General features: G+C 35.0%; 2 protein-coding genes across 2 annotated transcripts; both read right to left on the bottom strand.

Moving 5' to 3' along the window:
* Nucleotides 1-1,804: 1,804 nt before the first annotated feature.
* LOC141721367 (transcription factor VIP1-like) lies at nt 1,805-5,203 on the bottom strand. The gene is made up of 4 exons (XM_074524286.1): nt 4,466-5,203; nt 4,175-4,307; nt 2,645-2,729; nt 1,805-2,409 (listed from the first exon to the last, which is right to left on the bottom strand). The coding sequence occupies exons 1-4, from the start codon at nt 5,026-5,028 to the stop codon at nt 2,147-2,149; spliced, it is 1,044 nt and encodes a 347-aa protein (XP_074380387.1). The 5' UTR covers nt 5,029-5,203; the 3' UTR covers nt 1,805-2,146.
* A 207-nt stretch (nt 5,204-5,410) lies between these two features.
* On the bottom strand, nt 5,411-13,099 carry LOC141721366 (eukaryotic translation initiation factor 5B-like). The gene is made up of 12 exons (XM_074524285.1): nt 12,940-13,099; nt 10,426-12,552; nt 10,222-10,329; nt 10,039-10,139; nt 9,852-9,942; nt 9,662-9,772; nt 9,521-9,586; nt 9,019-9,078; nt 8,145-8,693; nt 7,498-7,617; nt 6,613-6,732; nt 5,411-6,253 (listed from the first exon to the last, which is right to left on the bottom strand). The coding sequence occupies exons 2-12, from the start codon at nt 12,508-12,510 to the stop codon at nt 6,188-6,190; spliced, it is 3,477 nt and encodes a 1,158-aa protein (XP_074380386.1). The 5' UTR covers nt 12,511-12,552; nt 12,940-13,099; the 3' UTR covers nt 5,411-6,187.
* Nucleotides 13,100-14,286: the final 1,187 nt, after the last annotated feature.

Here is a 14,286-nt window from a genome sequence, read left to right as displayed (position 1 = left end):
TTTTTTTTGTGCCTAAATTAAATTTTTGGTTTTTAAAATTCCGGTTTTCAGCCTATAAATAGTGCTTTTGTAATCTCATTTTTTTTCATTCTACATTTTCTCTTCAACATTTTCTTCTCTATTTTCCGAAAAATGGTTTTCTACTATGATTGGGACAATAACAAGGTAATTATCAATGGCGTGGCTTACGACGGGCCGGAAGGAGATGAAGACATGGCAATAGCTCTCCGCCGTATTCAAATGGCGCTTGAGCGCAAAAAAAGAAAGGAAAATGAGGCGAAAGCGGAAAAGTTGAAGAGGAAGAAGGACGACGATAAGGGTGATAAAGGCGGTTCTTCCAACACCGTTAAAACTTGATCATTCTCGTCGGAATAAAATGTTTAAGTTATTATGTATTTTGTTTAAGAAAATATTTGAATGTACTCCTTTTCTATTTGAATGAAATAAATTATTTAATATTTATCTTTCTTGTATTTGTCGAATTTAATTTATCAATTTTTAATTTATAATAAACAAATATAATGTTAAAAATTAAAAATGTGAAAAACTAAAAAAATGAATTTTTATCGAATTTTCTTTGCCTATAAAAAATATAAAATAACTTAGCCTCTAAAATGTTAAAAATTTCTTGGTAACAAACTATATAAAAATTTCTTGTTATGTTATCATGCACATATTAAAAATGTGAAAAACTAAAAAAATGAAATTTTATTGAATTTTCTTTGCCTATAAAAAATATAAAATAACTTAGAATAACTCAACCACCTACCGCATTGTGTCATTGCGGCTCCCTCAATGAAATAACGCGGCAGATGGCTCTTCAACCACCAGCTGACGTGTTTTAAATATGTTGTGGCTGTGATTTACACCTCCCGCATTGATACATTGCGGGAGGGGGGGATTTTTTTATTATTTTGTTCTTATATTTTTAAAATGGAAAAATTGTATAGATTTTTTTTAATTCAGTATAACTTCATTATACAGTACAAATGTGTTATTATACATAAATTTGAAATATTTAAAATTTAAATTAAAATAGTTTAATTAGAATTCACTCAAAAAAGTTCAAACAAGTATGATTGTTTATTGATCGAAAGGTGTCGTTTAAACGACACCTTTCGATCAATAAACAATCATAACATTGATACATTTCAATTATCATCTACGTTTTTTTATTTTTTTCATTAAAACTAATATTTTAATTATTTTTCCGATTATATATCTAATTACATTTTAAATTCTTAACTCATTATACAATTGATAATATAAATGAGAATTAGTAATAAAATTAGTAAATATAAAAGCAAGTTGTTGAAATTAGTTATATACATTTTGACTCTGTTATATCGGAAACAAATTAAATCATTAAAATATAATTTTTTGTTATTAGATAACTGTTTCATTGTTTCATTGCGCTGTTGCAATGAAACAATGCGGGGTATTGTTGCATTGAAACAACTGCAGCAATGTTTCATTGTACCCTTTGCAATGAAACAATGCTGCAGTATCTGCCGCAATGTTTCAATGCGGAAGGTGGTTACTACAACCACCCGGGGTTGTGGACCAAACCCCATATATATATATTCTAGAAGATAAAAATACAACACAAGCTACAAATATAAACTTAACACAACAATCAGTAATATTTAACCTGCTGGCCGACCGACTGCTGTTGCAAGCACTCATTTTTTTCTCTAAATTGTTCAAATTCAGTTCATTAGAGGTGTGATAGTAAATAAAATCACATTCTCCAATTCTTTCACAAGATGGGGATTACTCGGAGTTCTATTTTTCTGGCAGTAAATGATGAACTCGTGAATGGCAATCTCATAATATTGGACAAGCACAGTTGTTAAGGATCTCAAAGATAATCTCCACACATCTTTCCTCTACTAAAAGATGGATGGAAATTCAAATAGAAAGAAATATACAAGATTACAACCCATAATACCGATTTAGATATTTAACAAGGATCTAAAATGTCATAAGTCTGATGCAGAACAGGTACACAGGAGCCTCCAGAAACATCACAATTTTCAGCATGTATAAACCATATGTATAATGTACAAGATGCTATCTTAAATCAGTAATACCTTCTCAGTTACGAAATTTAACATATCAAGACTGCTGTCGGATGTTAAACCGTCTAATTGAACTCCGCAAAGCTAGGTTGCGGCTGCCCAGATCGGTTCTGGGTACTGAGACTTGCTGCGCGAGGAGGCATGTGAAGCTGCTGCGCCTGCTGCTGTTGGGATTGATGTGCCTGGTGAGCACCAAAATGATACGCCTGCGGATGGGAGGAAAACTGACTTTGTAAAGCTCTGTTGAAGTTGTTCCCATTGGCAGCTGGTGCTTGTCCTGTTGCTATCTTCAGGCGCTGGACTTCCTCCCTCAGTGTTTCATTTAACACTGCACAAATATTTAAACACATCACACAATGTTAAGAAATTAAGCTTACTAAGAAAATAATACATAATTAACTGTAGTTAGGTACGTATTACAAACACACAACCATACACATATACATGTACTGATATACAATGGTGAATCTTTCTTCTGTAAATCACCAAATGACTCGGAATTAAAAAGCATAACGATTACGTGGACCACTCAGTTTCATGTGTCAATGACTTAAGGGATATACCATCTCGAAGATGTGCCTGCTGCTCCATAGCCTGTAGCCGCAGCTTAAGTTCCTTGTTCTCAATAGTCAATCCACTTGTATCTCGCTGCATTGCAAAAAAAAAAACGAGTTAGTTACTAATTTGGAATTCAATTTAAATTCTCTCAAAAAATATAACAGAGTTTGTTTCTAATTTGGTATTCAATATTATTTTCATCATATAATTAGTTAAGGTTTTTAAATCTAAACAATAATAAGCAGTACACAACTAAGGCTACCCTAATTTTACTAACGATCACCTAGTCACTAATCTTAGGTAATTATTAATCATGCACATAGACACTGAAAGTATTGCTTGACCTTGCATCAACATATGTAATGAAGATTCAATAATAACACACAGAGCTATAAGTAGATATATCTTGCATACTAAATTGTCATATAGCAGAAATAGAGATTTATATTGAACGGATGATAATTTTGCCAGAGTTATAAATCCTTCTGTTTCCATTTTCCGTCTAAAATAAGTTGGTGGCTGAGAGTAGTCATGTGTTATGCAACATAAACTGTCTCCTACAGAAATTTTAGCTCAAAATAAAAATGTGAAGCTCAGAGGTTTCGACCTGATGAATGGATGGATAGATATGATAAGAAGAAGAAGAAGACTTCCTGATGCTGTTAAGATCTATTTAAATCCATAGACCATGTAAAATATCAACAGTGGCTCAATAAGACAATATATTTTGTTTTTTCTCATTGTTGCAAGCTATGGACATTTTCCCTATATTCTGCATTTGAAAAATGCAAAAATTATATCGATCTCTATGACATTGGCCAAATTAGATATAAAGACATCTATGTCAAGAAGAATGCAACGCTGTCACTTAAAACAATGTCTAGCTTTATATACATGTATTTTTTTCATGTCATACATTTTACCAAAGACAGAGTAATGCACTGCCTAACTTTAGTATGTAAGTGGACAATAATGTTTCCTCAGAACTAGCTCAAGCAAACCACTCAATCATGCCTGCTTTTTTTTATTCTTAAACAAGCATAAGCATTTTTCATATACTCGTACCTGAATAGCATTATATCAATCACCTTGATCAGTTAATCTATATCTACGAGTTTGTTCTATGTATTAACAGGTTCAGAGTTCCCACAAAATGAATGAGCTTAGCTGAAGATATATAAAAGTTCTCAAGTTTATGAATTTACGTTGAAGAAGTCACAACCAGTAGCCAGTAAGAGAATTATGTGCAAGTTGCAACCAAAGCTAGCTATAAAAATCTGAATTTTTTAACAAAGTAAAATCAACTAAAGTATGGATACAATTGTGATTTAGTCATAAGACAATGGCTGCAAGAAAACAGAAGTATGAAAGCACAAAGACGTATATAGTAACAACGGCCTAAAAGTTACCAAACTCCTCAGAACTTAGCATTAAAATGATGTACCAAATATCAATTAATATTAATACAGAAAACATTCACCAATACATAAAAGAAGAATGCCTCCTCGATGGCTCAAATAGTAACAAGTGAATACCTGCAACATTGTAACCTGTGCAGAAAGGGTAGTTGCTTCAGTCTGAAGCGTTTGCACTTTCCTCTCCAACTCACTTGTATACCGAATTTTCCTCTCCTTTGATCGCGCTGCAGATTGTCTATTCGCAAGGATCCTATCCAATGAAAAATAAAAAACCATATTAGTCCACTCACCAATCACAAAATTCCACAAACAACAACTAAACCACAAATTCAACAAAAAAACCCAAAAAACTTCCAACCCGAAAAAAAATTACAAATGGAAACATATGGAGTATGATAGAAGTAAGACCTTTTAGCTCTCTTGGGATCAATTAAGGAGAGCTCGGCTAATTTATCAGGAGCAAGAGCCTTTTTCGCATTAATATCGACCATCATCATCATTTCATCGAAAGACGAATTCGCAGTGGAAGAACCATCCATGGAATTATTATGTCTATGATGATACTTCCTAGGCCTGACATCACTACCATCATCAGCAAGAGACAAGCCATCAAAGAAGTCAGCATCAACAGAAACACTTCTGAAATGAGAACTAGTAGTAGAAGATGTGGGACCAGGTGATTGTTTGACTACAGCTGTCTTCACATCTCCCGATGAATCAGACTCAGCAGCTGAGATGAGATTGTTGTTGTTGTCAGAAGATAAAGAAGGGAGGTCGAGAGTGGAGAGATCGAAGTCTGCAACGGCGTCGTCTAGAAGGATGTCGTCTGTGAAACGGAAGAAGGTTTCGGATTGTGCACGGCGGTGGTGGGACCCGCGGAGTGGAGTTTCTGGCATCTGGTCTATGTCGGTTGGTCGGGTTGAGAAGGGAGATGGGAGAGGTTTTCCGGTGAACTTGTGTGGTGGTTCCATCTCTCTCTCTGTCTAGTCTCTCTCGTTTTCTCTTTAGTCTCTCTGCTCTCTCTCTCTCTCTCGTTCTCTCTCTCTCTCTCTCTCTCTCGTTCTTTCTCTCTCTCTCTCTGTCTCTGTCTCTGTCTCTCTCGTTTTCTCTCTGGAGTCTCTCTGCTCACCTGTTTGGTCTACCTGCCTAATTATTAGAGAGAGAGTGTGTGATTGACTAAAGGGGGTGAGTTTAAGTTGAGCTTAGTACAACACTTGGTTGGGTTAGGTGATTTTATACCAGGACATTACGCGTGTTTTTGTAATTTAGTAAGGTGAACAAAGTTTACTTTATATCTGTCCATGTTAAGGGGAATATTAATTTAAGAAAAATTTAGATATATAGTAATTATTAAAAAAAGATTTTAACAATTTCACATTTCAAGTAGATTATAATATAAAAGGAGGGGAACTTCGATTTGTATGAGATTTAAAAAGAAAACCAATTATGATGGGGAAGATCTGACCACGGTTTGTCAGGAAATCCTTATATAACAAACAGTTTTATAGTCGTAGGATCGCATCCAATGATTGTTATTAAAAAAATTAGTTATATAGACCGCGAACATTATCAGGGGTTCGAAAAAATTATTTTTTTATCCCTGTTCAATGACCGCGGACATTGTCGACGATTGAGACTTAAAATAGACTGTCCCTGCATTAACATCAACAGATAATTTAAAATACCAACCGCAGACAATATCCACAATACGTGACTCAAAGACAAAAACATATTTTTTTTGGATACTGACATTGTCTGCGGTCCCGTGACTAATGCAGTTTACCAATATTCAATACAGTGAGTTTACCAGCACTCCAGAACAGATTTAGTCTTTGAGACAGTGTAAACCAACATTCAATTTTCGAAACTACAGTTAAAGAAGAAACTTAAAAGATTGTCATTTCCTTTTTATAAAATCTATATTAGTACTTGTACGGCTAGGATATCATAGAGATAAAAAATTCTATGTTCTAAACTGATGCTGGCAGTGGCACATATAACCCCAACGACAGTAAATATCTGTAGTTGCTTCACATATAAGCTCTTACTTTACGGTAATTATCTGTAATCTCCTGTCTTCTAGGGCATGTCATACAACGGGAATTGCTTCAAGTACACTAACGGCAAGAGTCACAGGATTTTAAACAGGTTTTTCAGTTTGACAACCAGTCGCCACTCTTCATTAGACAACTCATCCTGCACATGATTAACAAAGTATGTTCAAAAATTTGAATACTGGTTTGCATAAGATTATGCTACACTCTCTGTTGGTTGGGTGGAATTGACTAGGCTGGGAACAGATCAAGACTGTGAAGAAAATTAAAGATGCAATGAGAAGCGCAATAAGAACGCTATGGTGTTAATTTCTTATGATAAGATTCGTGAAGACTACAAGCGGAACAAGAAATGAGCATATTTTTGTGAAGTGGAAGGAATCATCTCTAGTTTTAACAACAGAATGAACAAAGGAAACGGGTGTTTGTGCATAATGGCTACAAACTACTCAACTCTCATTCCTCTACTTCCAAACCACATAAAGTGAGATTTTAACTTACCCGATAATTTTCCTTCAGTACATCGATCGACCTCCGAGACAAGTGGCTGACAAGCTCATCTTCAATCTCAAAATGTCTGCCAAACATTTTTTGCTGCTCATCCGGATTGCTTCCAATTATCTACAGAAGAAACACATATATAATTGCAAGTGAGTATCTAGTATATAAATGAAGCCAGTCTACTCTTCTCTAATCCTTTTCATTAATAGGAGAAAGTGGAAGGAAAGCAGATATTCACACATCAACAGTAATTTAATTTATAACATCAAGGAGATAAAGAAATTGTTCAAAGAACGATTAAAAAACAAAAAAGTGCAGATAAAGAAGCGCCAACCCAGATTTCAATCTTCAACACCCTGTGTGGAAGTTCTCACCTCAAAGAACCGTATTAGAGCAAGGGAGTATTAAAGAGATTTTAAATAGAGTGTTTTTTCTTCAGTTTGTTGTACCAAAGAAAAGGAAAAGAAGAAAACTAGACTTTTTATGTTTTATATGCGCAGACATTAAAACAGTGTAATATTTGTATATTCTTAAAACTAGCAAACACCTGTAATTGTATATAAAATGTGGTTTCATGCATTTGAATTAAAAGAGGATCCTATCTCTACTATTTGTACCAGTTATAGCACAATAATTTTCCCTTTCCATATCTCTTTAAGCGACATGATATAATTACAAAAAACACTGAACCTTTAATACACTCGTCTCAGAAAACATTAGCCCTTATCAGGTTGTAAATATGCCTTTGCTATCATTGATACTATTTACTACTCACTCGTGCAGACCAGCCAAAATAAACTAAGAATATATAATTGTAATCTTAGGTACTAAAATCACGAAAATTAAAAGATGTGAACTTTACAAGCGCAGTTTGAGGTTTGGTACCTTGATGGCCACCGTACTTCCTTTCTTAGCAAAATCAACTGGCTTGTGGTTTTTTTGAATGGAAGCTATCTGACCAATATCAATGACTTCCTTTTGGATAATACATATTGGAGTTCCGACCTGCATATATGTTGTTCAAGGAAAGATTCATAGTTATTATTTGAAAAATTGTCAGTTGTTTTAAAAATTTGTAAGGTGTTGTTAGGATAAGTAGAATTAGCCGGGATGCTTAAGATGAAAAAGTTGATAGTAATATTTACTAGAAGTCACTATTTAGGAAACTATGGTTCTCTTTCCAACAAAGTACTCCACATTAAGAAATTTGAATTTATAGAAAGGAAGTTGAAAAGATAAGTAAAATATCATCTAATAAGAACCAATGAGCTTAAATTAGGAAATCCCACGATCAAAGTGCATTAACACAATAACTTCAATATAGCCGTGGAAAATAAAAATTCAAAACTCCTACAAACATTATTTACTTATTTATGTGGCACCAGTTTAAGACCCATGCACACAGTTTGTTTAAAGAGCTTTAAACACTCTTTTTACTCATCAGACAATATGTGGTGAAAAATGAAAACAATTACATCATTAATGTAGTGGTAACGCAAAACCTGGCAATGCAACGACAAGAAATTACGCACCTTAGCAATCCCCTCAAGAACATCAACACCTAAAATAATTGGATCCTTCTTGTTAAAAACGCAATTCGGCATAATCTTAAGCACACATGGAAACACTGCTTCATCAGCAGCTTCCTTCTTTTCCTCCTTAAGAGTACGAATGTAGGCCTTAAATTGATCGAACAAGTGGTAAATGATATCTGCAGTGAATATTTTTACACCATGCTTATCTGCATGTTCCTGAGCCTCTGGTCTCACTTTGACATCAAAAGCCAGGATGATTGAGTACTCTTTCTTCTTTTCATGCATAGCGTTATTGACATCCTTCCTGTGGACAGGGCCTAAGCCTATACCACTCACAGGAATATTAACTGCTGGGGTTTTCAAGAACTCTAGCAATGCTTCCAATGAACCAAGAGTAGAAGCTTGAACGTAAACCCCTTCACCAGTTTTGTCAGTTCTGCTCATGACCGAGTTCATGTCTTCCATGGCTGACTCTTTGACTACTTCCAAATCATCATTAGGCCCAACCACATAAAGAGAGGTGCCAGCAATTGCATGTTCAAGGCACTGCAGAAAATATAAAGCACAAAGTAATTCACAAAGACCTTCACAAAAGGACAATTCAAATATGAATTTGATTCAAAAACGATATTACCAGTAAGGAGATCTATACTCATTTATAAGAAAGGACTGGATACATGCACACACACATATACACAGTTAAGGCGTAGAAGAAAAAAAAACTCAGAAAGAACAAGTAGACAGACAGTACAAACAAAAGAGAAACCCACCAAAAACAGACATTACACTGCCTACTTGGTCTAAGAACTTATAATTCCTTCAAAAAGGTTAACATTAAACAAAATCAAAGGATCCAAGCTATTGTTTTCACCTGAGCAGTAATCTTGATACCCTGGACAGCCTTGATTTCTCTATGGTGAAGATCAGTACCCTGAAATCAGAAAGTACACAATATTCTTCTAATGAAACTAACATATTTCTATATGACAGGAAAGATAAATAACTTTTTCAAGACATCTAAATAAAAGGCTAATCATTTTGGTCTATATTCTGCAAGAGTGAATCCCAGTAAATAATGTAAGCATGCTGATACCGAATCACTTAATGTGGAGAAAGAAAAGTGTGAGACAATTTTTCTCTTCCATACTTCGATTGGTAGGTCAAAGTCTTGCAATTCTATCTCTCCACATTATGTGAGTGGGTGTGATCAGCAAACAGCATGCTGATATGGCTATCACTGTTGCAGTGAATATCTTTTATGAATCAAAGTGTACCACGAATCCTAAAAAATTTCACTAATTGCATTTTCGTATTTCCTATTGCTATCTTAGGGCCTTAACACGGATAAAGAAAGAATTAAGAAAGAGTTTTACCTTAACACGGAGTTCCTTCATTGGATGGGGAGTCAACAATGCTCGTATTCTCGTAACAATAGGTCCCTAACAAAGAGTCCATGCTTAATTCTCTGAGTCTATCATCAAATTACACCTTACACAGTAACATCAGAAGTTTACCTGCGTACCACAGACAACTATCTGATCACCTTCGTGGAGCACACCATTAACCAACACCACATCAAGTGTAGTTCCCTGACCTTCAATGACCTTAACCTCCAGAACTGTACACTGACAAAGAATTCTAAAACACTCAGAAACAAGACTTGATTCTTGAATAACTGGGCAGAAAGTTAAGAAGAAAGTCTACCTGCACTACATCGCTGTACATAAGTTTTTCAACCATAGTCTTCGGTGACCAATGCACTAGTAACATTAGCAGATCCGGGATGCCTTCGCCACTGTATCGTAAAGAACAGAGAAGGTCATCATTAAATCTAACAAAGTAGAGGAACATCAAAGAAGGTTTTACAAGAATAAACATATAGCTTACGTACCTGATTGCACTTGTAGGTACAATATTAAAAGTCTCCTCCATTTCTTTGTTGTCATAGTAGAGCTCAGTATTCAATCCTTGCTCCTTGAACTCGGTGGTGATCTAAAGTTGTCCCCCCCAAAAAGAAGTGTAACTTAACATGCCCGCCTGGGAAAAATTAAGAAATAAAGAAATAATAAATAACCTGAATAAGCCTTCTCTTAAATTCATTCTGGACATCTTGACTCTGTTGCTTCATTGCCTTCTTGATTGGTGCATTGCGACAAGTTTTCCACCCATACAATCTATCCACCTGCTCTTTGTGAAGTCATGATTAAGAAACCAGATAAGTCAAGGAAATCATTATGAAAATTGCACTTTATAAAGGTAAAAGAACAGTATATCTCACCTTGTTCAAGGCCACAATAAACTTTGTACTTCTCATTCTCAATAGGTTAAGTGATTCGATGGTTTGTGGTTCTAATCCATGCATTATGTCCACGACCAAAATTGCAATATCACATAACCCGGATCCCCGAGAGCGCAAGTTTGTAAATGACTCATGCCCAGGGGTATCAATAACCAACAGGCCTGGAACTTTCAATTTTGCACCAGCGTTAAATTCCCTAGTTCTATCCCGTAAATTTTCAGCAGGAAAATATGTTGCGCCAATTTGCTGGGTAATTCCTCCGGCTTCACCTTCCTGGACATTAGTGCCTCGGATATAATCAAGCAGCTTGGTCTTTCCAGTATCAACATGACCCATAATACAGCAGATAGGGGACCGGAGATTTTCATTTTCTGCTTTTTGGGATTCTCTTTTCTGAGCTATATTCTTCTGCTTAGTTTTGGCTGCAATAACACCCATTGGCAGGCTTTTATCATTATCCTCAGATTTCACTGGAGCAGTCGAGAACACTGTCTCAGTAGATTTTGATGGTTTGGTGTTACAACTGCCAGTAGGTAAACGTTCTGTATTATGTTTTACCACAGTTTCCGGTTCCAAGTCAGTCTCTTCATCAACCAATGCACTTTTACCAAGATGCTTAAGATTATCGTCATCCCAACTCTTAGCATCCCATTCTTCCTCATCATCCTCTTCTTCCATCCCATCCTCTTCAACTACATCAGCAACATCAGATTTCTCCTCTACTTCCATTGAGTTTGTCTCTTCAACATCCTCAGTTTCAGAGGCCGAACAGGGCATAACTTCCTGATTTTTATCTGCTTCTGTGGTTTCATTTTCATCAGTGTCAAAAAGGGTTTCCCCATTTACCTGAGATTGTGGCTTTGTCTTCTTTTTCTGATACTTGGGCCGCTTTGATGGACCAGCAATGTCGGCATTTGTGAGAGGTACACCACCAGCACTAGCAAGAAATTGGTTCCTCATTGCCTCCAGCCGACGAGCTTCTTCCTTCTGTTTCGCTGTTATTGGCATTCCATCTTGTCTCATCTTCAAAAGTTTTTCCTTCCTTCTCTCATTTTTCAATCTTTTTTTCTCTTCTGCTTGTCTTTCCAACTCTTCTTGCAGTATCCTCTGCTCTTCTTCTTTCTTCAATCTCTCCTCTTCTTCCCTTTCCTTTCTTTCTTCCTCCGCCTTTTGTTTGGCAATCCGCTCTTGCATCTCCCTGACATGTCTTGGGACTTTCTTCTTCTCTGCAACTTCATTCTTTATTCCTTCCTGTTTTTCTTCTACAGAGGGTGCAGATGCTGCAGCAGCAGCCTTCTTCTCCTTTTCCTTCTCCTTTTTCTTTTTCTTCTTCTTCTGTGCAGCAGACTCCACAACGCCTTCTCCAACTTCTGGTTCAGTTTGAGTTGGAACTTTTTCTTCCTGTTGTGGAGCAGTATCGCTCTTTGCTGGTGGCGGGCCTAGACCAAGTTCTGCTAGAATCTTATCAAGGTCATCTTCTTCCTGTGCAGTCCTTCCGCTCTTCTTTTTCTTCTTTTTGCTTACTGAAGTTACCACCACATCATCACTAACACTTGTACTAGGCTTTTCTTGCTCACCCAAAGCTTTGTCAGATTTCTCAGCCTCAAGCTGAGCAAAACCAGTGTCACTCTTCTTTTTCGATGACTTCTTTTTACCAGAAAATATTACTATGGATGCATCTCCACCGAAAGAGCTAGAATCGTCATTATCCCTAAAAGCTAGAGCAGCATTACCATCTACCTCACTTGATGCATTGTCGCCATCCTGATCATGAACACCAGAACTCTCACCATCAACCCCAAGCAACTCAAAACCCGAAGTAGTTAACCTAGCATTATTCGCATTATTTCTCAAATTTAACTTCTGCGTAACATCGTCATCAGTATCACCATCACCCTGCACAACATTATCATAACCGTCCTCTTCATTATCTCGAGAATTCATGAACTTCTGTTTCTTCCCCTTGTCTTTAACAGGTGCAACCTGCATCACCTCCTCAGCCACTTGATCCTCCGGTAATTCAGTTGCCTCTTCGTCACGCCTGACAGGCTTCTTTCGAGCCATCAATCTTTATTGATTTCGACAAATAAAACTTTGCTCTAAACCCTAATACAGATTCAACAAACCAAAACAAGAAAAAATAAATAAGGGGTTGTCTTGCGTGTGTAATGATGAACACATACTAAGCACTAAAATCTATGAATTTAGTTCATTTTAACGGGTGTAGTTGTTGTGAATACAGGGTCGCTACTGTTAGGAAGTATGAGCCGATCAAAACAAGCTAACCTTATAAAATCTCGTACTTATTATAAGCACACACCATAAAAACCTGAATAACAAACAGGACAAACTAGTGTAACAGTATCATAAACTAAATTACGAGGGTACAAATCATAAAAAAAGCAATGCAAACATACAGGGAAGATTAAAAAAATAAAGATGATGATAAAAAAATGGTACTGTAAAATAAATAAATAGAGCTCTAAAACTGACCGAGAAACTCTGGGATTGACGGATGATAAACTTTTAACCTAATTGAGCTATCAAACTTAACCACGTAGGTCTTTCAACAAAATCGTCCCCCGTTTGAATAGGTTTTGTATGGAAATTTAACCTAACCCCGGCCTGTTTTTCTAATTATTATTTTATTATTATTATTATTATTATTATTATTATTATTATTATTATTATTATTATTATTATTATTATTATTATTGTGTTCAGGTTTCATTAATTAAATATTATATTATATTTATTTATTTTGAGGTGAACATTTTTGAAATAAAATTATTTATTATCAAAATATCTAGTTCTACCATTTATTCATTTAAGGGGTACACATATTTTAATCATTTTGAAACCATCAAAAATCAGTATTTTATTCTAAACTAATCAAATCGCAAGACTAAATGCCATATTTTGTCATTTTATTATTTATTTATTGTTCCCAACGAAAAATTTAAAATCTTTATTTTTAAGCCAAAAACTCAAAATGTTACATCTACATATTTTTAATTATTTAATTCAAACATAAATATCAATTTGCTGTGAATATATAGAACTTATTTACTATTATTAACATTTATTTGAAATATGTTTTGAGATTTGATTAGAGAAAAATGGGTCGACTTCTCCCATATAAATTTAATAGCATTTTTGTAAATACTAGTAACTTATTCTAAAATTACAAATTTATCCTCGTGTATTTATATAAAAAAATGTTATAACCTCACTCAAGTAGTACTGAGATCATCATCAGGTTGATGATTTCATTTGATTATATATATATTTGATCCGAACATTTTCCAATACCCATAGATGTAAAATCAATGCTTTTCCATGCTAATAGTGATATTATAAGCAAATGCTAATTTTCCACTTGAGCACGGTTGGATAGCTCAAGTGGTAAAGGGCTTATCCTCTGTCGTCCCAGATCCTGGGTTCGATCCTGGCTCACCCCGAGAATTTCTGAGAACAGATACTCATTTGTAAGGCTATAAGCCAAAATTAGGCAAAAAAAAAAAAAAAAAAAAATAAGCAAATTCATCTTCCTAAAAAATAGGTTAACATCTTTCCAAAAAAGTTTAAACAAATACTATTTAATTAAAATAAATCATATATCTAATATAATTATAAACTTTATAAATTTTATGAATTATAATCCAGCTTGATATCTAAGAGCACTTAACTTCTTTCTTAGTAAGAAATCAAACACTTCCAAAATTAATTTTATCAATTCAAATTATAATATAATAAAATATTTATTAAATCAAGGAAAAATTAAAAAAAAATTATTGCAAATTATCCATATACACTTATATTCAAGACTCCCAATTTCTT

The sequence above is a fragment of the Apium graveolens genome, chromosome 4 (genome assembly GCF_009905375.1).
Source record: "Apium graveolens cultivar Ventura chromosome 4, ASM990537v1, whole genome shotgun sequence".
NCBI lineage: Eukaryota > Viridiplantae > Streptophyta > Magnoliopsida > Apiales > Apiaceae > Apium > Apium graveolens.
The sequence above is the reverse complement of the archived record's forward strand: the minus strand, read 5'-3'. Positions and strand labels throughout refer to the sequence as shown.